This window comes from Mobula hypostoma, chromosome 6 (assembly GCF_963921235.1).
Source record: "Mobula hypostoma chromosome 6, sMobHyp1.1, whole genome shotgun sequence".
Taxonomy (NCBI): domain Eukaryota; kingdom Metazoa; phylum Chordata; class Chondrichthyes; order Myliobatiformes; family Myliobatidae; genus Mobula; species Mobula hypostoma.
In genome coordinates, this window is record NC_086102.1 from 137944613 (window position 1) to 137967153 (window position 22541).

At 41.3% G+C, this 22541-nt stretch overlaps 1 protein-coding gene across 2 annotated transcripts in view; it reads left to right on the forward strand.

Annotated features, from left to right (window-relative positions):
• vps8 (VPS8 subunit of CORVET complex) overlaps positions 1 to 22541 on the forward strand; it is a 682661-nt gene that overhangs the window by 453495 nt on the left and 206625 nt on the right. For both annotated transcript variants that reach the window (XM_063051804.1, XM_063051802.1), the window contains one exon: positions 22130 to 22298. In XM_063051804.1, the coding sequence (XP_062907874.1) occupies positions 22130 to 22298 (169 nt within the window). The remainder of the gene's footprint in view (positions 1 to 22129; positions 22299 to 22541) is intronic.

Below are 22541 nucleotides of genomic sequence, written 5' to 3' on the forward strand. Positions count from 1 at the left end.
AAAGAAAGAGGAAGATGGAGAGCAGGCAAGGAGTGATTGTGAGAGGGAAAGAGAGAGAGAAAAAAGGGGGAAAAATAATAAATGAATAAATAAATTAAATGGGGATGGGGTAAGAAGGGGAGGAGGTTCTATTCATTTAATATTTCCCCCCTTTTTTTCTCTCTCTCTTTCCCTCTCACAATCACTCCTTGACTGCTCTCCATCTTCCTCCGGTGCTCTCCTCCTCCTTTCTTTCTCCCGTGTCTCCAGTTTGTTTCCCTTTAGCCAATCAACTTCTCAGCTCTTGGCTCCATCCCTCCCCCACCTGTCTTCTCCTATCATTTCAGATCTCCCCCTCCCCCTCCCACTTTCAAATCTCTTACTACCTCTTCTTTCAGTTAGTCCTGATGAAGGGTCTCAGCCCAAAATGTCGACTGTGCCTCTTCCCATAGATGCTGCCTAGCCTGCTGTGTTCTACCAGCACTTTGTGTGTGTTGCTTGAATTTCTAGCATCTGCAGATTTTCTCGTGTTTGCGTAGTGAAAAGCAAAGCTGGATATCAATCCTGGAAATCAGAAATAAAACAGAAAACACCAAGCTCTTCTCCTCTTGCCTTTACTTCCTCCTCCAGTTCATTATCATGGAATCTTTCCTAGGCATAGTGCTGAGAATGATTTCTCAATATTATCACTTTTCTCAATTAATTAATGTTTCATCATAGATCTCTCCGTTTTGACTTTTTCCCATTCTTCTTTTTCCTGGCAATACACTTTCTCTCCCACAACTTGGCACATCTAAAGCAAGAAAAGGATCAACCTATAATTTTTTTCTCCATAGGTGCTGCCTAACCAGTGAGGATTTACAGCAATTACTATTGCTACTAATTATATTGCTCACTAGGCTATCCTCAGTTTATCATTGCTTAGCAACTCCGTGATCTGGAGGAATAGGACTGTAATTCAAAATCAATGTGCTGGCTTAATCCGCCTTTCCTATTAAATCTGAATTTGAGAATTCAGAAACCAGAGATCTACTAATTTAAGGACAGGTTGTTTAGAATTTTCAGCAGATAAGGAAAGCAAAATGAAGTTAGCAGACCAGATCATGTGAGACCCACTACTAACCTCTGTCACAGCCTCACTGGAGTATAATAGTCAGTGCGTGGTGACGAAGCTTCAGGTAGTGGAACCTGCCCCCACCACCAGACTACCCAGAGAGTCATTTGCAGCCTATACTGTCTCTAGAACATGTTTCTATTTGCTTCTGATGATCAGAAGTATCTAAAAGCAGTTGAGGCAAACGTGAATTATTTAAAATATTGATTTAAAAAAAAGAAATTTGAAAGTTTTCAAAATTAGCACTAAAAATAAATTTATTTGAAAACATGTAGCCAATCTAAGTTAAAGATATTATTCTGAGTTAAAATTTTTAAAAAATCACTTGCCTTTCCTTTGCTTTTCGATCCTGATCACAGTCAAATGAAGAGTCAAACTGCATTTTCAGGTATGGTTGTCATAGAGCCGAGAAGTTGAGTACACTGAACTTCTGGACTGCATGTAAAGCAGTTCAGTTAGGCATATGGAAACTGTTTGCTGACAGTTTCCTCAAGAATTGCTGGCTTAAGTGGAGAATGATCACAGTTCAGTATTTCAGAATCAGAATTGGATTTATAATCACTGACTTGAAATTATGTGAAATTTGTTGTTTTGGAGAAGCAGTACATTTTACGTCTATACGTGAGGACATAAAATTACTATAAATTACAAAAATAAATAAATAATGCAAAGAAAGGAATAATGAGGTAGTGTTCATGGGCTCATGGACTTTATAGAAATCTGGTGATGGAGGGAATGTGTGATAGATATTCACTGTCTAGAGCCAGGGGGTCTTTCCTTTTTGCCAAGCTCAGATTTCTAAATACTGCAGCTGTAAAATTCTATAGATCAAAGTATAGTTTTTGAATAAGTTAAACTTCCAACTGCTTGTAAACAGGAGCCAGTCTTCAGTTTTTAATGTAATGTCAAGTAGTTATCGGTTTGAAGTTAAAATGACAGGTTTGCAAACAAACACTGACTACAGCACAGACTTAATTGGCTCATAGCACGAGCTAACTACTGAAGAGCTGCAGTGTAACAGTGGGGTATGTTAATTAGGCCTACACCAAACTAGACAACATTGGCTAAGTTGTTTAGTTCAAGGAAGCTTGCATACTATATATATATATATATATATTACTTAGCATATTAAATAGCTGATCTATTAATAGTTGGAAGGTTCATGTACTCAGGGTGTCAGCTTCACAGCATTAATTGTGGGTACCTGAGATCTGTCTCCAGAGGCTTTTGGATGACTTGTGTTAAAAGATATCTAAAAAAATATCATATGTGTGAAATCACCTATATGGCAAAGAAACAGTATAAATGTAGAGAGCATTGAGGAATGACCAAAGAACATTAAGCATGGCAGAAACACAGGATGAACTGGAATCCATTGCACTGCCTTCATTGGATTTTTTCAATGGATGATTTGTTCGTGTCTTTTTAGCTTATAAGAATTGAACCTGTGTTTTGGAAATGGTTTGTATTTTAGAAATTTGAATTTTAGAAATTGCTTGTAATCTGAAACGGAAGAGTATTATTCCCTAATAGAAATAGAAGAGTAGTATTCCTTAATGCAGAACTTGCTGGGATGATAAATGCCACCCAAGAAGCAGTCATGGTAAATAGAGCTGACATAGCTCAAAATCTGCATCTGAGACAAAAGGACATAGCAAAAGCACAATTATAGAAGGTGGCTACATCATAACAAGTATGAATGCAGAAGAATAACCTGTCTACAAACAAATAAAATCCCTACAGCAAGTGTGGTCATGTTTGTTTTAGGAATAGGTGGACTTATGGTAGCTATTGAGTGATCGTCTTTGAACTGTATCAGATCAATTGGTAGAATGTGGCAACTGAGCATGTGGCTGATTGATTGTGTATTGAATCAATTGGGCTTCCTACATGCTGGAAACACTCTCTTTTGGTGCAAGTTTTCAAATACGCGTGTTGTTTCATCTCGGCAGGCCTGGTTCTCGCACCATATGTTGCCCAGTATGTACTGTGGCTGACATGACTCAGTAAAAATGTTTAATCATACTACTCTGTAGTTATTTTTGTTCCATACATGCATAACAATCTCTATCAAAAATAAAATTAGAAAAGCTAAGATGCAACATGGAAAAGTTAGTGTTTGAATATGAGAGAAAGATGGAAATTGGAAGCAAAGTTGATATTTTTATCCAAAATGGGGGAACAGTGGGGAAGATTATAACATTGTTTAAGGAAAAAGAATTCAGGAAGGGAATCTGAAAAGAACTGGAGCAAAGAACGTTTCATGTATTACATGAAGCCAAAACTAGCTTTGCTGTGGTCCAAAGTGACAAAGGTGTGGCAGTTGTCCAGAAAAGTCAAAAAAAACCTTTGACAAGAAACTTACCCATTTTATCCTTTTTTTTCAGAAAATTAGCCACTGTAGCCTTCTGCACTCTTAGTACAGAATTGTTTTCTTAATGCAGTTCTAAGTCTATTGCTCTGCAGCAAATCTGTTCCTCCTCATTCCACACACCCTAGGCAAAGAAATCATCCTCCCTAGAAATTGCCCACCAAGATCTCTTCAAATTGTGTGTGTTTCAGTTAAATCCAGTTCCATTCTTCTTGGCCAGAACCTACTTAATCTTTCCTCATGTGGCAGGTCAGGAATTTACTTGCTAACCCTTTGCTACAGTTCCTCTGTGGTAAAAAAATATTCATCCTTAAGGTGGGGAGATCTGATCTGCGACAATACTCCAGGTCTGGTCTTCTCAAGGTCCTCCATAACTATAGCAAGGGATTCTTATTCTTGTACTCAAATTCTCTTGTAGTGAAAGCCAACAATACGGTTTGCCTTCCCAACTGTTTGCTGCAGCCTGCAGTTTTTTCCCTTTCAGCATAAGGTATACACGGGCATTCAAGTTTATGTACATTAATACTGAATCTAACACTAAAGTGGATAACTTCATAATTAAACATCTTATATTGCTTCTTCTATGTTTCTTTGCCATCTGCTCAATTGTTTTAAGTCACCTTGAAGCCTCTTTGCATTGATAAACTCACCAAGTGTAATGTCATTGGCATCCTTTGAAATATAACATTGAGTTCCATCATCCACATCATTGAGATATATGTATAAAATAATTAGCTCAGGCTCTCTAGCACTGAGCAAATTGACTTTTGTAGCCTTTGGTGGTTCTGTACTCCCAATGAGAATGACTTTGACACTATTTTCTTAGGTGATCACTGCTTTTCATTCCTTGCAGCTCTGTTGCTTGGTAAGATTAATTACCACATCAACTATTGCTTGCTGAGGTGTTTCACTTGATTTTTCTTCAAGCAAACTGTCCTTGAATAAAAGATTGGGCAACATGTTTTTATATTGTATGCATCAGCATCTCATAAGCACTATCCATTAGTGTATCTCTGAGCTTGGTGAGTATTTTGCCTTATGCTGAAATTCATTTTCTTCATACTCTGGGAATTAAAGTCAGTTTCCACCTTTTTTTCATTTAACAAACAGAATACATTCCCCCAAGTACATTTTGCTGGCAATAAAGGAAAATATTGTTCTGTGCCATAGTTCTTTAAACTCCTGGAAGTATTTAATCCTTGTACTTAGTAGAGAATGCTTCCACAGCACTATCCAAGGTAAAAAGTTTTTCATCCACCATTCCAAAGACAAGAGCGCTATAGTGTCAGAAATCAAGCTGATGTACATGGATGATGCTGAGAAGGCCAGTTCCTAGTTGTTATTGACTGGTTCACTGAAACCTAAGAGAGAATGGGTCTTATATTAAGTATCTTTGAAAACAAAGGTCCTTCATTGTACAGCACCGCAGCATTACCCACGCCCCCGCCAACAATTTGAAGACATAATTAGATCCTGGAAAATGTAGATCATTTTTCATAATCTGAGAGCAATTGCTCTGTGAAAGCATTCTTTGATGAAGTTATCTCTCTCTCCACTGCAACTGTGTATCATCCTCACTGACTCAAAGTGAATCACTGGCCAACAGCCATTCAAAATGTAGAAGCAGCATCAAGAAGATACTGAGAACTTTTAAGTCTCAGGATTTGGGATTTGGGAACGCAGCACCTTCCTAAGCATCAACCACACCTGTGGCAATGTCTGCAGATTACATGTAAGCTTTATTAGTCACCTTTGAACTTGAATGAAAGCAAGTCATTCCAGCATTCCTAAATTTCAGGTATGTGCCTGAGAGAAAAGAAATCTGCTAAAGATGTTCCAGTGCAACATGAATAGTTAGAAGTTACATTCTAGTAATCCTGGAATAAGTGTATCAATGCAATATTTGCAACACCGTGTTCCAATTGTTAACTCATCGAAATCAGGCTTTAGAATGTTATTAGATTCCAGCATAGTTTCAGTGTAACTGCAACTGTGTTAGAATGGGCAACGGGAGGTATTCAAAGCTGATCAATGTACTGTATATATATTTGTAATGTATGGCACTTATCCTTTTCAACTGTACGTCCATGCAAGAATTTTTAAGGACAGAGTATGCAGGGTATAATAGCATAGTCTAATTAGGACTAACTACTAAGGAATATCAAATATCTATTTTTCATTCCAAACTCATTAGAGTAAAGTTAATTTTGGTTGAAATTTTCAGTGTGTGAGTTCTTTTTTTTGCCTGCATTTCTTTGATTTACTGGAGGTTTGTAGAGTGCACAAAGTGCGTCTGCTGTGAGACCATCAATGCAGAGCTGTTCCCAAAAGGTTGTGTGATTGAAGGTATCCTAATGTAGTTGCATGTAGCATCTGGGATCTTGAATAGCATACGAAATAAATCTGTAAAACTCATGGTGTGATTTGTTATTCTCCCTTGCAAGCTTGTCCAGGTTTATTTCTGGTTCTGGTTCAGGAAGTCTGATCACCTGGCTGTACCTCTACTCCCTGAGTACAGGCAGAGACTGAAGACTGCAGCACCAGTGGTGAGGACCTAGAAGGTTTGGACAAGGGAAGCACAGGAGCGCCTACAGGACTGCTTTGAATCAGTGGACTGAACTGTATTCAAGGATTCATCTTTGAATCTGGATGAGTATGCTGCAGTTGTTACCGACTTCACTAAAACCTGTGTGGATGAAAGTGTTCCAACAAAGACTTACTGCACATTCCCAAAACAAAAGCCGTGGATGAACCAGGAGGTATGTCGTGTGCTGAAGGCTAGATTTGTAGCATTCAAATCCGGCAACCCAGGCCTGTACCAGAAAACCAGGTATGATTTGCGGAGGGCTATTTCAAGGGCGAAGGGGCAATTTCGAACGAACTTGGAGGCAATATCAAATGCACGGCAACTCTGGCAGGGCCTGAAAGACATTACTTCCTACAAAGCGAAACCCAATAGTGTGAATGGCAGTGATGCTTCACTACCAGATGAACTCAACGCCTTCTATGCATGCTTTGAAAGGGAGAACACATCTACAGCCGTGAAGATCCCTGCTGCACCTGATGACCCTGTGATCTCTGTCTCAGAGGCCGATATTAGACTGTCTTTAAAGAGAGTGAACCCTCGCAAGGTAGAAGGTCCCGATGGAGTACCTGGTATGACTCTGAAAACCTGTGTGCCAGCCAACTAGCGGGAGTATTCAAGGACATTTTCAACCTCTCACTGCTGCGGGCAGAAGTTCCCACTTGCTTTAGAAAGGCAACAATTATACCAGTGCCTAAAAGAATAATGTGGGCTGCTTTAAGGACTATCACCTGGTAGCACTCACATCGACAGTGATGAAATGCTTTGAGAGGTTGGTTATAACTAGACTGATCTCCTGCCTCAACAAGGACCTGGACCCATTGCAATTTGGCTATCGTCACAAAGGGCAGACGCAATCTCCATGGCTCTTCACACGGCTTTAGACCACCTAGACAACACAAACACCTACGTCAGGATGCTGTTCATCGACTATAGCTCAGCATTTAATACCATCATTCCCACAATCCTAATTGAGAAGTTGCAGAACCTGGGCCTCTGTACCTCCCTCTGTAATTGGATCCTTGACTTCCTAACCAGAAGGCCACAGTCTGTGCGGATTGGTGATAACATATCCTCTTCGCTGACAATCAACACTAGCGCACCTCAGGGGTGTGTGCTTAGCCCACTGCTCTACTCTGTGTATACACATGACTATGTGGCTAGACATAGCTCAAACACCATCTACAAATTTGTTGATGATACAACCATTGTGGGTAGAATCTCAGGTGGTGATGAGGGGGCGTACAGGAGTCAAATATGCCAACTAGTGGAGTGGTGTCACAGCAACAACCTGGCACTCAGTGTCAGTAAGATGAAAGGGCTGATTGTAGACTTCAGGAAGGGTAAAACGAAGGAGCACGTACCAATCCTCATAGAGGGTTCAGAAGTAGAGAGAGTGAGCAGCTTCAAGTTCCTGGATGTCAAGATCTCTGAGGATCTAACCTCGTCCCAGCATATTGATGTAGTCATAAAGAAGGCAAGACAGTGGCTATACTTTATTAGGAGTTTGAAGAGATTTGGCATGTCAACAAATACACTCAAAAACTTCTATAGTTGCACCGTGGAGAGCATTCTGACAGGCTGCATCACTATCTGATATGGAGGGGCTACTGCACAGGACCAAAAGAAGCTGCAGAAGGTTGTAAATCTAGTCAGCTCCATCTTGGGTACTAGCCTACAAAGTATCCAAGACATCTTTAGGAAGCGGTGTCTCAGAAAGGCAGCGTCCATTATTAAAGACCTCCAGCACCCAGGACATGCACTTTTCTCACTGTTACCATCAGGGAGGAGATACAGAAGCCTGAAGCACATACTCAGTGCTTCAGGAATAGCTTCTTCCCTTCTGCCATCTGATTCCTAAATGGACTTTGAAGCTTTGGACACTACCTCACTTTTTTAATATACAGTATTTCTGTTTATGCACATTTTTAATAATCTATTTTGATTTACTTGAATATTCATTATGTTTTATTTATTATTATCTTTCTCTCTCTCTGCTAGAGTATGTATTGCATTGAACTGCTGCTGCTAAGTTAACAAATTTCACGTCACATGCCGGTAATAATAAATCTGATTCTGATTCTGATGGTTTTAACATATGTAACAGGTTCTGTAGAAAATAGTCAACCAGAGCCACAAATATTAGTCATCAGGCATGTAGAGAACTGGTGGCATGATGAGTTATGTGGGTGCAGTGATTGTACTTGATAAATAGTAATGAAGAACACTAGCTGTAGGCAAGGGCACTTATTTTTCCAAAAGATATCAAATTACCAAAGCGGAATAATAACAATTATGGTGAACTGTGAGGTCATGATATGATTATTGTAAACTGAGAATCAAGACAAGATGAGAGGGTTCATTTCTATGATAAATGTCAAAGTTCAAAATAATACTGCATGTTTAAAATAATTTTCAACTATCAACTTCCTGCTGATTTTTAACATTTTTAGTTACTATGGTGAATTTTATGAACTACTGTGATCAAAGTGGAGATGAGATTTTAGACTTTGTTTTTCCCCTATTCAGTGGTTTTCCAATAATCTGAAAATGAGCACTGAACTGTTATCGTGATGGATTGCACCTGACATATGGTTTGTGAATGGATTATAAATGGTATGATGACTGCTCGAAGGAGAGGCGCATCACTGATTGGAGCTCTTTGAGCTTTAACTCTCCACCTGCTGTAACTGCAGTTTAATCTTGTAACCTGCTCTTGTTTCTTAAACTATAAAAATTGCAAGCACACATATATATCACAACAATATAATCACAAATGCAATTGTGAAGATGTGTGTCGGTTCACACCTTTAGGTACATTATTGAATTGAATTGACTTTATTACTTACATCCTTCATATACATGAGGAGTAAAAATCTTTGTTACGTCTCCGTCTAAATGTGCAATGTGCAATTTATAATAATTTATAATAAATAGTATGTATAACAGTTATAATGCAGCTTTCTTACCAGTGAAGCCTTTCTTGGTGTTTCTTTCTCTACTATTTCTTAAAAGGTGCTTAATATTGAATAAGTTTTTGATCCAAAAATATGACATTGGAGTAAATTGTGGATAAAACTTAACATAAACCTTTGAAAATAAAATCTCTGAAAAACTGTTGACTAGCAGAATCAATTTCTTGGAGCAGAAAAGATTAAGAGGGATGCCTGTTCAGATAAGCAAAATTTTGAGATGATAGGTAGATTACAGAATGGGGGATTATTTTGTCCCCAGCAAATGTGTCTAAAGCTTGAGGATATAGAGTTATGATAATATTTAAAGGGGTCTGAAGAGAATTTTTTTTCACCTAGAGACTTTGGAATCTGGAGTGCACTCACTGAACAGGTGGTAGGGGACTCTCAGAGCATTTGATAAATCTTTGGCAAATACATGAATCACCAAACCATAGAAATCTATAGGTCAAGCACCAGTAAATAGGATTTGTTGTGGATTTGTATATGGTGGACTGTGTTGAATAACTTTGACTATAAGCATTCACAAAAGAGAAAATGTGCATCGCTGGAAATCCGAGCAACACACACAAATGCTGCCTGGCCTGCTGAGTTCCTTCAGCATTTTGTGTGTGTTGACTATAGCAATAAATGTTATACATAATGGGGCGGAATCTTGTGCTCCATTTCCCAAGTTAAGTTTCATTGTACTTCACTTCAGAAATTTGGATCAATGTTCTGCTGCCTTATTCGTCACTTAGTGTATGCATTTAAGTTCCCTGTAAAATTTGATTTTGGATATACGAATATTTCAAAATCAGTTAAATATACGTTACCCTTTTTCTGAAATTCCATTCACCAGATGCTTTGTTTTAATTTCTTTAATCTCTGTAATTTAATGTCACCCGTCATGCTTCTGTTCAGAATCAGAATTAGGTTTAATATCACCACCGTATGTCGTGAAATTTGGTAACTTTATGGCAACAGTACAATGAAATGAATGATAAATATAGAATGAAAACTGAATTACAGTAAATATATATATATAATAGTTAAATTAAGAATAGTAGTGCAAAAACAGAAATAAACAAGTGAGGTTGTGTTCATAGATTCCAATGTCCATTTCAAAATCGGATGGCAGAGGAGCTGAATCTCTGAGAAAGAGCACTTCCTGGGTGGAGGGGGTCCTTAATGATGGACGCCGTCATCCTAAGGCACCTCTCCTTGAAGATATCTTAGGTACTACGAAGGATAATACCCACGATGGAGCTGGCTAATTTTACAAGTTTTTGCAGCTTAATTTGATCTTGTTCAGTAGCCCTCCCATACCAGACGATGATGCAGCCAGTTAGAATGCTCTCCGCAGTATATTTGTAAATGTTTTTGAGTGATTTAATTGACAAACCAAATCTCCTCAAACTCTGAATGAAATAGAGCCACTGTCTTACCTTCTTTATATCTGCATTAATCTGTGATGATTGGTTTGTGTTCCCTCATCTTACCCTTTCTGAAGTTCACAATCAGCTGTTTGGTCTTACTGACGCTGAGTGTAAGGTTGGTGCTGCAACACCACTCCACTAGTTGGTATATCTTGCTCCTGTGTGCCCTTTTGTCACCACCTGAAATTCTGCCAACAATACTTTATTCCCTTAATATACAGTACAAATGTCTACTCTTTAGAAAACTTCAGCTGATGTTCCAGTAACACCGTAATGTTCAAGCAAAAGTCATTGGTTGGACATTCATTCTTAGTGAGCATAGGAATGATCACGCCACTCTACTCTTCTTTAATGTTGAAGAGTGGAGTCCAGATCCAAGTGGAAAAATACTATGTACATTAAATGTCATTCTTTTGCTTGCTATTTTAACAGATGTTAATTGGCCATATTAATAGTTAATAGCAGGAAAGGAAGAAATATGGCACAAACTAAACACTTATCCACTTAAAATGATAATCATAATTATAACATTTTGCTTCTCTAAAGAAAATGAATTAAAACTTATTAAAATACAAACTTCTTAAAAGGATGGTTTTTCCAATGCCTCATTATAAAATAGTTTATAATTTTACTTGCACAATAGTGAGTTTCTCAATATCAGCACTTAAGAGAATTAACTCCAAAGCCTTCCTTGTGAAGCTACCTTCAATCGATGTCATCTCTATCATTTTACTGTTTTTTCTGCATTAACTAGGTGTCTTCATTCTATGGAAACAAAAGTAACTTTTAATGATAAGGGTTAGGGTTAGAGCACGTCCAGAGGCAAGGAAGTTTGAAATTTAGATAGAATAAACCATTCAGTCAACATAATTTGACCAAGGTAAATGAAAATCTCAAGCTCTATTTACAGTGATCAAGATGGCTGAATGAGTAAATGCTTGACACCAATATGTGACATAGGGGGGTTAACAATGTAATCCCAGTTTGGAGTAGTCAGGCTGAACATCTACTGTAGAGAAAAACTGTACCCGATATTTTTAATTTTATATCATGATATAAATACAAAGTAAGAAAAATGCAAAATAAAACCTATACTTTCATGGTTGGTACATTAGGAAGTGTACACAATTAATCTAAAAAAGAAAACACTAACAAACATAGCAACATAGCTGTTCATTTGGCTCCCTGAAGTGTTACACCCTTTGACTGTTTGAGGGTTTTCTCCACCCCCACCCACCAATTCTGCCCCTCCATGTGCGGTAGCAGAAGGACATATATGTGGTCCTTCCCTACAGAGCCTTGGTATTGGCTGCTCTGCATTTCAGTGTAAAATGGCAGCCTGGTCTGAGCCATTTGGCAGCATTCCCTTACAGGCATCTCTCTGTGCTGGAAGACCTTCACCGAGTTGATGACTTTCTTGAGGTACTTGATGTTGATTTTGATGTGTGTTGCCAGAAACAGTCAGTCGATCAGAGAGTCCTCGGTCATCAGTTGCTGGAGATAACCTGGAACACAAATCCTCGCATACGTCTCCACACCCTCTTAGTAAATCCACATTCTGCAAGCAAAGAGTTGTGTGACCGCTTCCCCATCACAGCAGTCCCGAGAGCAGTGTATATTAGAGGTGAGATATCATCCATAGAGGAAAGCTCTGACTGTGGGGGTACCTCTCACCGCCAGCCAAGTGAGGTCTTGGTGCTTGCTCAAATCTAGTGATGAACTGTTCTACCAGACTTATATTAGACTGTTTGCTCACAAAATCCAGTGCCTGCAGTACATTCCATGCTGACCATTGCATAATCAACTTGCGATCAGAAGTATTTAATTGGAAGAACTCTTCCACAAAGAACAGGTAGAACATTGCGTGGTAATGGGGCTAGGCCCATGTTACAACACCATAAACTGTACATGATGTCCAAGTGATGGAGATGTTGTGAGATTTGTAGTCAGCATCAGCTAAGGAAGGCAACGTCATTATGTTTTTGTTCCCACAGGATGGTGTGGAATATTGGGTTGGGGGGTGTGGGTTGGTGGTGGGAATTACTAAAGCTTGTGGAATATTTTCATTCCAGTGAAGCTGAAGTGATCAGGAGATGCCACTCAGAAGTTTATCAGGAAGTCCGAATTTAACCGAGACTGATAAGAAAAAATCTGATACACTGACCCTTCTTTTTGTTCCTGTAAGCTGAAAAGATGTTCAATTCACAGGCCTGTTAACTAAAACATAATTGATTCTTGGATTTGATTCCTGGCTGGCTTCCCTCGTTCTACTCTTCATAAGCCCTTCAGTCCATTTCCTTACTCCACAAAGTTCCTTTCAGTCTACACTGACTGATGAGTAAGTAGTATCTTAATTTAAATATTTTCTTTTTCATTATCAAATCTTTGTCTGGCTCTGTAATCTCCATTAATCGTTTAAATATTTGAGGTATCAATGCTTCATTTTCGATTCAGAAAATGAGAGCACGCATGAATTTAATTGTCCCACTATTAGCAGCAATTCCTTCATCACCCAAGTCTCTTTGCTGCAGTTCCCACTGAAAATCTTGCCACCGCTCTTTTTTTTGTGGGGGAGGAGCGGGTCCTTAAAGCCTGCTTCTTTGATCAGGATTTTGATATCTATCCTGATATCTGACCCGGCTGGTGGCGTAATGGCATCAGCGTCGGACTTCGGGACGAAAGGTCCCAGGTTCGAATCCAGCCGGCTCCCCTGCGCGCTTTCCATCCGTGCTGGGTTATGAGCTGGTGATCTCTTTGGAAACTCACCCAGCAGAAGACAATGGGAAACCACTGCTGTAACTTGCCTCGTACGCAATTCCCCACTACATCAGAGAGGCGTGGACGGAAATCGTCCAATAACTGGAGAAACTCTGGATGCAACGTACCTTTCCTATCCTAATATCTCATCCTGCAACTTAACATCAACTTTTTGTATGGCAGCATTCCTTTCAGGTATCCTGAGGCAATGTTGCTTTGGCAGTGGTGCTATACAAATTATATCGTTACTTGATAAAGTTTTGTACTTTCTGGGCATTAAGCAGTGTTAAAATTTAATGTTCATCATTTACTTAAACAATTGAGATGAGAATGTACAAGGTACCATTAGCAAGTTTGTGGCTGACACTAAAATAAGTGCTATCGTGAATATTGAAGAATTTTCATGGGATTTTGATCTGCTAGGTTAGTGAGCCGAGGATGAGCAAATAGTACATTCAAGTGTATGAGGTGTTGCATTTTAGGAAGTCAATCCGGGGTAGGACCTTCACAGTAAATGGGAGAACCATGGTATATGTTGTAGAGGGACCTAGGTGTATGAGTACATGGTTCCCTTAAAGTGGCATCACAGTTCGACATGATGGTGACGATGGCATGACTGAGCAGGCCTGTGGATGCCAGCGAGTTAGACCGGCGGGAAGAATTTAAAAAGAGAGCATTTTTTCTTCAGCAGTTTGCTCGAGGCAGAACTGTGCAGGAAAGTGAACGTCAGTGAGTTAGACCAACGGGAAGTATTTAAAAAGAAGACAGCTTTATAGGGTGTGTGTCAGAGAAGAGGGAGTCAGTGTAGGAGGGCTTTGGCATAACAGGGCTTCAGTGGTATCAGGTCCAGGCGAGGTGAATTACTTGTGAGGAATAGGTATAGGAAGTATGTCTGCAAGGCCGGTGTTCTGTACTGAGTGTTAGATGTGGGATGTCCAGGAGACTCCCAGCCTCCTGGATGGCCACATCTGCACCAGGTGTGTCAAGCTGCAGCTCCTTAGGAATTGGGTTAGGGAACTGGAGATGCAGCTCGATGACCTTCGCCTGGTCAGGTAAAATGAGGAGGTGATAGATAGGAGCTATAGACAAGTAGTCACACCGGGGCCTTGGGAGACAGATAAGTGGGTAACGGTCAGGAGAGTGAAGGCCAAGAGTCAGGTACTAGAGAGTACCCTGTGGCTGTCCCCCTTAACAATACTCCTGTTTGAGTAGTGTTGGGGGGACAGCCTACCTGGGAGAAGCACAGAGTCTGGCCATATGGCTCAGAGGGGTAGGGAAGGAAAAGGGTGGCAGCAGTGATAGGGGACTCTGTAGTTAGGGGGTCAGACAGACGATTCTGTGGACGCAGGAAAGAAACGTGGATGGTAGTTTATCTCCCAGGTGCCAGGGTCCGGGATGTTTCTGATCGCGTCCACAATATCCTGAAGTGGGAAGGTGAACAGCCAGAACCCATGGTACATATTGCTACCAACAACATAGGTAAGAAAAGGGAGGAGGTCCTGAAAACAGACTTCAGGGAGTTAGGAAAGAAGCTGAGAAACAGGTCCACAAGCACCACAGTAATATTGAGATTATTGCCTGTGCCATGCGACAGTGAGTATAGGAGTAGAGTAAGGTGGATAAGTGCGTGGCTGATGGATCAGGGGGCAGTGATTCAGATTTCTGGATCATTGGAGACCTCTTTTTGGGCAGACGTGACCTGTACAATAACGAATGGTTGCTCTTGAATCTGAGGGGGATCAATATCCTGGCAGGGAGGTTTGCTAAGGCTATTGGAGAGAGTTTAAACTAGAATTGCTCGGGGGTGGGAACTGAACTGAAGAGACGGAGGAAGGGGTGGTTGGTTCACAAATAGAGAAAGCTTGTAGGCAGTGTGAGAGAGAGGATAGGCAGGTGACAGAGAAGAGATGCGCTCAGACTGATGGTTTGAGATGTGACTATTTTAATGCAGGGAGTATCATGAACAAAGCGGTGAGCTTAGAGCGTGGATCAGTACTTGGAGCATTGATGTTGTGACCATTACAGAGACTTGGATGGCTTGGGGCAGGAACGGCTACTTCAAGTACCAGGCTTTAGCTGTTTCAGAGGGGGGTAAAAGAGGTGGGGGCGTGGCACTGCTGATCAGAGACGGTGTCATGGCTGCAGAAAAGGAGGAAGTCATGGAGGAAATGTCTAGTGAGTCTCTGTGGGTGGAATTTAGAAACAGGAAGGGGTCAATAACTTTACTGGGTGTTTTTTATAGACCACCCAATAGTAACAGGGACATCGAGGAGCAGATAGGGAGACAGATTCTAAAACGGTGCAATAATGACAGGGTTGTTGTGACGGGAGATTTTAATTTCCCCAATATTGATTGGCATCTCCCTAGAGCAAGGGGTTTAGATGAGGTAGAGTTTGTTAGGTGTGTTCATGAAGGTCTCCTGAAACAATATGTAGATAAGCCTCCAAGAGGAGAGGCTGTACTTGATCTGGTATTGGGGAATGTAACCTGGTCAGGTGTCAGGGCTCTCAGTCGGACAGCATTTTAGAGATAGTGATCACAGTTCTACTTCTTTACCATAGCATTGGAGAGGGATAGGAGCAGACAAGTATGGAAAACATTTAATTGGAGTAAGGGGAAATATGAAGCTATCAGGCAGGAACTTGGAAGTATAAATTGGGAGCAGATGTTCTCAGGGAAATTTATGGCAGAAATGTGGCAAATGTTCAGGGGATATGCCTTGGCGAGCAGGATTAAGGAAAACCCCAAGGCATTCTACAAGTATGTGAAGAGCGAGAGGATAAGACGTGAGAGAATAGGACCAATCAAATGTGACAGTAGAAAAGTGTGTATGGAACTGGACGAGGAAGCAGAGATCCCACCACTAAGCACATCTTTCCCTCCCCCCCTCTCTCTGCATTCCGCAGGGATCGCTCCCTACACAACTCCCTTGTCCATTCGTCCCCCCCATCCCTCCCCACTGATCTCCCTCCTGGCACTTATCTGTGTAAGCGGAACAAGTGCTACACATGCCCTTACACTTCCTCCCTTACCACCATTCAGGGCCCCAAACAGTCCTTCCAGGTGAGGCATCACTTCACCTGTGAGTCGACTGGGGTGATATACTGCGTCCGGTGCTCCTGATGTGGCCTTTTATATATTGGTGAGACCCGACGTAGACTGGGAGACCGCTTTGCTGAACATCTACGCTCTGTCCGCCAGAGAAAGCAGGATCTCCCAGTGGCCACACATTTTAATTCCACATCCCATTCCCATTCTGACATGTCTATCCACGGCCTTCTCTACTGTAAAGATGAAGCCACACTCACGTTGGAGGAACAACACCTTATATTCCGTCTGGGTAGCCTCCAACCTGATGGCATGAACATCGACTTCTCTAACTTCCGCTAAGGCCCCACCTCCCCCTCGTACCCCATCTGTTACTCATTTTTATGCACACATTCTTTCTCTCACTCTCCTTTTTCTCCCTCTGTCCCTCTGAATATACCTCTTGCCCATCCTCTGGGTCACCCCCCCCCCCCGTCTTTCTTCCCGGACCTCCTGTCCCATGATCCTCTCGTATCCCCTTTTGCCTATCACCTGTCCAACTCTCGGCTCTATCCCTCCCCCTCCTGTCTTCTCCTATCATTTTGCATCTCCCCCTCCCCCTCCAGCTTTCAAATCCCTTACTCACTCTTCCTTCAGTTAGTCCTGACGAAGGGTCTCGGCCTGAAACGTCGACTGCGCCTCTTCCTATAGATGCTGCTTGGCCTGCTGCGTTCACCAGCAACTTTGATGTATGTTGCTTGAATTTCCAGCATCTGCAGAATTCCTGTTGTTTGTACTTAGTGAATACTTTGCTTCAGTATTCTCTACGGAAAAGGATCTTGGCAATTGTAGGGATGATTTACAGTGGACTGAAATGCTTGAGTATGTGGAAGAGGATGTGCTGGAGCTTTTGGAAAGCATCAAGTTAGATAAGTCACCAGGACCAGACGAGATGTACCCAAGGCTACTGTGGGAGATGAGGGAGGAGATTGCTGAGCCTCTGGCAATGATCTTTACATCAATGGGGATGAGAGAGGTTCCAGAGGATTGGAGAGTTGCAGATGTTGTTCCCTTATTCAAGAAAGGTAGTAGAGATAGGCCAGGAAATTATAGACCAATGAGTGTTTCTTCAGTGGTTGGTAAGTTGATGGCAAAGATCCTAAGAGGCAGGATTTATGAACATTTGGAGAGCTATTATGATTAGGCATAGTCAGAATGGCTTTGTGAAAGGCACGTCATGCATTATGAGCCTGATTGAACTTTTTGAGGATGTGACTAAACACATTGATGAAGGTAGAGCAGTAGATGTAGCGTATATGGATTTCAGCAAGGCATTTGATAAAGTACCCCATGCAATGCTTATTAAGAAAGTAAGGAGGCATGGGATCCAAGGGCACATTGCTTTGTGGATCCAGAACTGGCTTGCCCACAGAAGACAAAGAGTGTTTGTAGATGGGTCATATTCTGCATGAAGGTCAGTGACCAGTGGTGTGCCTCAGGGATCTGTTCTGGTATCCCTTCTCTTCGTGATTTTTATAAATAACCTGGATGAGGAAGTGGAGAGATAGGTTAGTAAATTTGCTGATAACGCTAAGGTTGGGGGTGTTTTGGATAGTGTGGAAAGCGTTCAGAGATCACAGCAGGACATCGATAGGATGCAAAACTGGGTTGAGAAGTGGCAGATGGAGTTCAGCCCAGATGAGTGTGAGGTGGTTCATTTTGGTAGGTCAAATATGATGGCAGAATATATTATTAATGGTAGGACTCTTGGCAGTGTGGAGGATCAGAGGGATCTTGGAGTCCGAGTCCATAGGACACTCAAAGCTGCTGCACAGGTTGACTGTGCAGTTAAGAAGGTATATGGTATGTTGGCCTTCATTAACCGTGAGATTGAGTTCAAGAGCCGAAAGGTAATGTTACAGCTACGTAGGACCCTGGTCAAACCCCACTTGGAGTACTGTGCTCATTTCTGGTCGCCTCACTACAGGAAGGATGTGGAAACTATAGAAAGCGTGCAGAGGAGATTTACAAGGATGTTACCTGGATTGGGGAGCATACCTTATGAGAATAGGTTGAGTGAACTTGTCCTTTTCTCCTTGGAGCGATGGAGGATGAGAGGTGACCTGATAGAGGTGTACAAGGTGGTGAAAGTCATTGATCGTGTGGATAGTCAGAGGCTTTTTTCCAGGGCTGAAATGGCTAACACGAGAGGGCACAGTTTTAAGGTGCTTGGAAGCAGGTACAGAGGAGATGTCGGGTAAGTTTTTTACGTAGAGAGTGGTGAGTGCATGGAATGGGCTACTGGCGACGGTGCTGGAGGCGGATACAATAGGGTGTTCTAAGAGACTCTTGGATAGGTGCATGGAACTTAGAAAAATAGAGGACTATGGGTAACCCTACGTAATGTCTAAAGTAAGTTTATGTTCAGCACAGCATTGTGATCCGAATGGCCTGTATCGAGCTGTAGGTTTTCTGTGTTTCTATGCAAGGCATTTGGCATGCTGGCCTTCATTAGTGAGGGCATTTAGTATAGGAATACTATGTTGCAGTTGTATAAGGTTGCACTTGAAGTATTGTGTATATTTTTGGTTGCCCTGTTGTAGGAAAGACACCATTAATCTGGAAAGAACGCAAAGAAGATTTATGAGAATGTGGCCGGAAGCTGAGGGTCTGGGTTACAGGGACAGATTGGACAGGGTAGGATTTTATTCCTTGGAGAATAGAAGACTGCGAGGTGACTATATGTATATAAAATTATGTCTGCCACATATCAGTCTTTTTTCCCAGGGTAAGGGAGTTTAAAACTGGAAGACATATATTTAATGATTAAAAGGTACCTGAAGGGCAACTTCTTCGCAGAGACTGGGTGTATATGGAATGAGCTTCCAGAGAACGTGGCAGGTACAATAACAACATTTCAAAGGCATTTGGACAGATATATGGATAACAAAGGGATGGACCAAAAACGGACAAATAGATTGCCATCTTGGTTAGCATGGATGAGTTGGGCTAAGGGGCCTGTTTCCATGCTCTATGACTATGATTCTATTACAGTGCATCTTTGTGTTGAGATTAGAAAGCCTGATATAAGAAAAAATATGCTTGCATTGGAGAAGGTCCAGAGGAGGTTCACGAGATGATTCTGGGAATGAAAGGGTTAACAATTGAGCATTTGATGGCTCTGGGCTTGTACTCACTGGAGTTTAGAAGAATGTGGGGAGGGTCTTATTGAAACCTATCGAATATTGAAAGACCTAAGTAGAATGGATGTGGAGAGAATGTTTCCTATATTTGGTTAGTATAGGACCAGAAGGCACTGTGTCAGAATAGAGGGACATTCATTTAGAACAGAGATGAGAAGGATTTCCTTTAGCTAGAGGGTAGTGAATATGTGGAATTTAGTGCCAGGGATGGCAGTGGAGGCCAAATCATTGTGTTTATCTAAAGTGGAAGTTGATAGGTTCTTGGTTAATCAGGGCATTCAAGGTTACGGGAAAAAGTCGGGAGAGTGGGTTTGAAAGAGATAATAAATCAGCCATGATGGAATGGTGGAGCAGACCCAATGGGCTGAGTGGCCTAATTCTGCTCTTATATCTTATGGTCTTATGATTAGAATTTAATGGATTAATTAAAATTTTATGCATCGTGAAACTTAATATCATCCTTTGTTACCAATATTAGCAAGCTGAATGCAGGCCCAGATTTGAAACAGATTGCTAAAAATAGACTTGACAGTGTTTTTAATAGCAAATAACACATGAGCAGCATTTTTTTCTGTTTCTGTAGTGTGCATCAAACTCCTTTATGTAACACAGATTGTTCTATAATTGAAACTTGGCCAGTTTTGATTAGCAACAAACACAATGTTGATTAACAATGTTTTGCAAACACTGATGAAGTGAATGATGTGAATCAGAATAATTGAGTTTTCATGGTCTTGAGGGCAAAATACTATCCAGTTCCCAAGCAAAGCATGTTGTTTTTTCTTATGCAAAGTGAATTTACGGAAAACTTTACTTTCAGTGTGGGAATGGATCAGAAGAACACGTTATCAGCCATATATAAAAGTCTGAATATATAACACCTTTGTCCAAACATCAAAGTTGCCTGCTGAGCCAATTTCGTCCACACTTGGCAAATCAGTCCACCAGACAGTGCTCCTTCTCCCCACATCAAAACAGAAGCTGAAATGTGAGGCATCCAGTATAGAATGTTGTTCAGTGCTGGTCTGAGGAAATGCATGAGATTCTACATGACTGCTTTGGTCAGTAGACTTGTCTATGTTCAGAGATTTAGCAGCCTGCTGAGATGAGTATGTCACTGCCATCATGGACTTTATCAGCAAGTGTATGGAGGTCTGGGTACCAAAGAGGAAAATTTGGGTGTTTCCAAACTGGAAGCCATGACTAAACTGGAAGATCCACTATCTACAAAAGTCTAAGGCTGCAGCGTTCAAATAATCTCAAATTATTCTCGCAAATACCTCTGCAATGTACTCACCCACTGTGTGCACATTTGTAAAAGTAAATGAGCCGTGTATTTAGATCTGGAAAGAGCCATGCTGTCAATAGGCATATAAAGAGGAGGAGGCTATGCAGCCCCATGTTACCCATTCTTGGAGAACACAAGTGTTCAAAATTGAGAGCTTCTGGCATTGGTGGACTAACACTATTACAGCACTAGCTGTAAGAACCTTCAATTCCTGACGCCCTCTGTAAGGAGTCTTTACATGTGACTGTGGATTTCCTTCTGGTGCTCTGGTTTCCCCCACAAACCAAAGACGTATGGTTAAGATTAGTGAGTTGTGAGCATGCTATATCGGTGCAGAACCATGGTGACACGTGCAGGCTGCCCCCAGCACAATCCTCACTAATCTGATTTGATGCAAATAACACATTTCACTGTATGTTTTGATGTACATATGCAATTAAAGCTAACTTTAAATCTTTCTCCTTCTTTAATGCCCCTTGACCTGGCTACCACTCAGTGATAAATAATGATCCAAAGTTCTGAGTACATTTATTATCAAAGTATGTATATACTACATACAGCCTTGAGATTCATCTCCTTACAGGCTTCCACAAAACAAACAAATCCAATAAAACCTATTAAAGAAGACCATTAGACACCCAATGTGCAAAAAAAAACAAATCATGCAAACAATAAAAGTAAGCAAATAGCATTCTGAACTGTAATTCACAAAAGTGAGTCCACAGCCACGAAGCCAGTCATCACTGCAGTCGGTCCAGGAGCCCATTAGTTCAGAGTAGAGACAAGTAAATCTCACAAGCAGTGAGCTGAACACTGGCCTGTCCCTCTCCTCTGGCCCCGAAATCCTGACCTTTTCAATCTGGCCTAGCGCTTAAATTGGCCAAACCTCAGGTCATTCCTCACTTTACGATCCAGGCTCTGCTGCTTTGATAAGCACTCAGACTGGCCCCGCCACCTTGATGCAGTCCGTACCAAACCTTTACTATCTGGCCCAGTGCCTAAATCAGCCATACATCGTTTCTCGCTCTCTGGCCAGGACTTTGCTGCCTCAACTCTGTCTCGCCTCAGTTCTGCCATGTCGAATTGCCTCAAGTCCGCTGCAGCAGTGGCCAAACATGGGCTCATTCACCGTTCTCAAGCCAGGTCCCTACCGCCTCACTTTGGATCATACCCGCCGTGCTACAATCACGAGACTTCGTTTCACACCGCAAAAAATGCCGGGTCATAAACTGTTTCAAAAGGTCAAGTACGAAAGGGAAGTTACAGGCTATTGATTGCCATGACGGTAAATGAGAAAAAGTGTGATTAATAAACTAGTTAGTAGTTTAGTTTGCTGCCAGCAAGTCATCACTGTGCTTCACCAGTGCCGTCTTTAATCAGAAGATCATTTTAATCTCTGTTCATTTCACCTGCAGTTGTGGCCATATCTACCACTCACATTGTCTCCAAAGTAAAGACTGTGGAATTCAAATTGAAGGACAGACAAGATGGACTTGCTACAAATGCAACTCTGGTAATAAAGGTGGACGGTGCCGAGATTTGGGATTAGATGTCAACAGGGGACGTAGCACTTCCTTGGCACAGGTAAGATGCTGTAGAACAGAAGATGTTCTTTTGATAATGATATTTCCGTCAACCTTCCTCAGTGGATGTACTGTTGTTTACATGACAGTGAATGCAATCTTCCTTTCCCTGAATATTTTAAGATTTTCTTTAAAATTAGTAAAATTTCCTTCGATATTTCAGTCTACTCTGCCTTACATATGATGATAATCTGCAGTCAGAATACTATCTAGGGTACAGTGCACCACACAGATGCTCATTTGC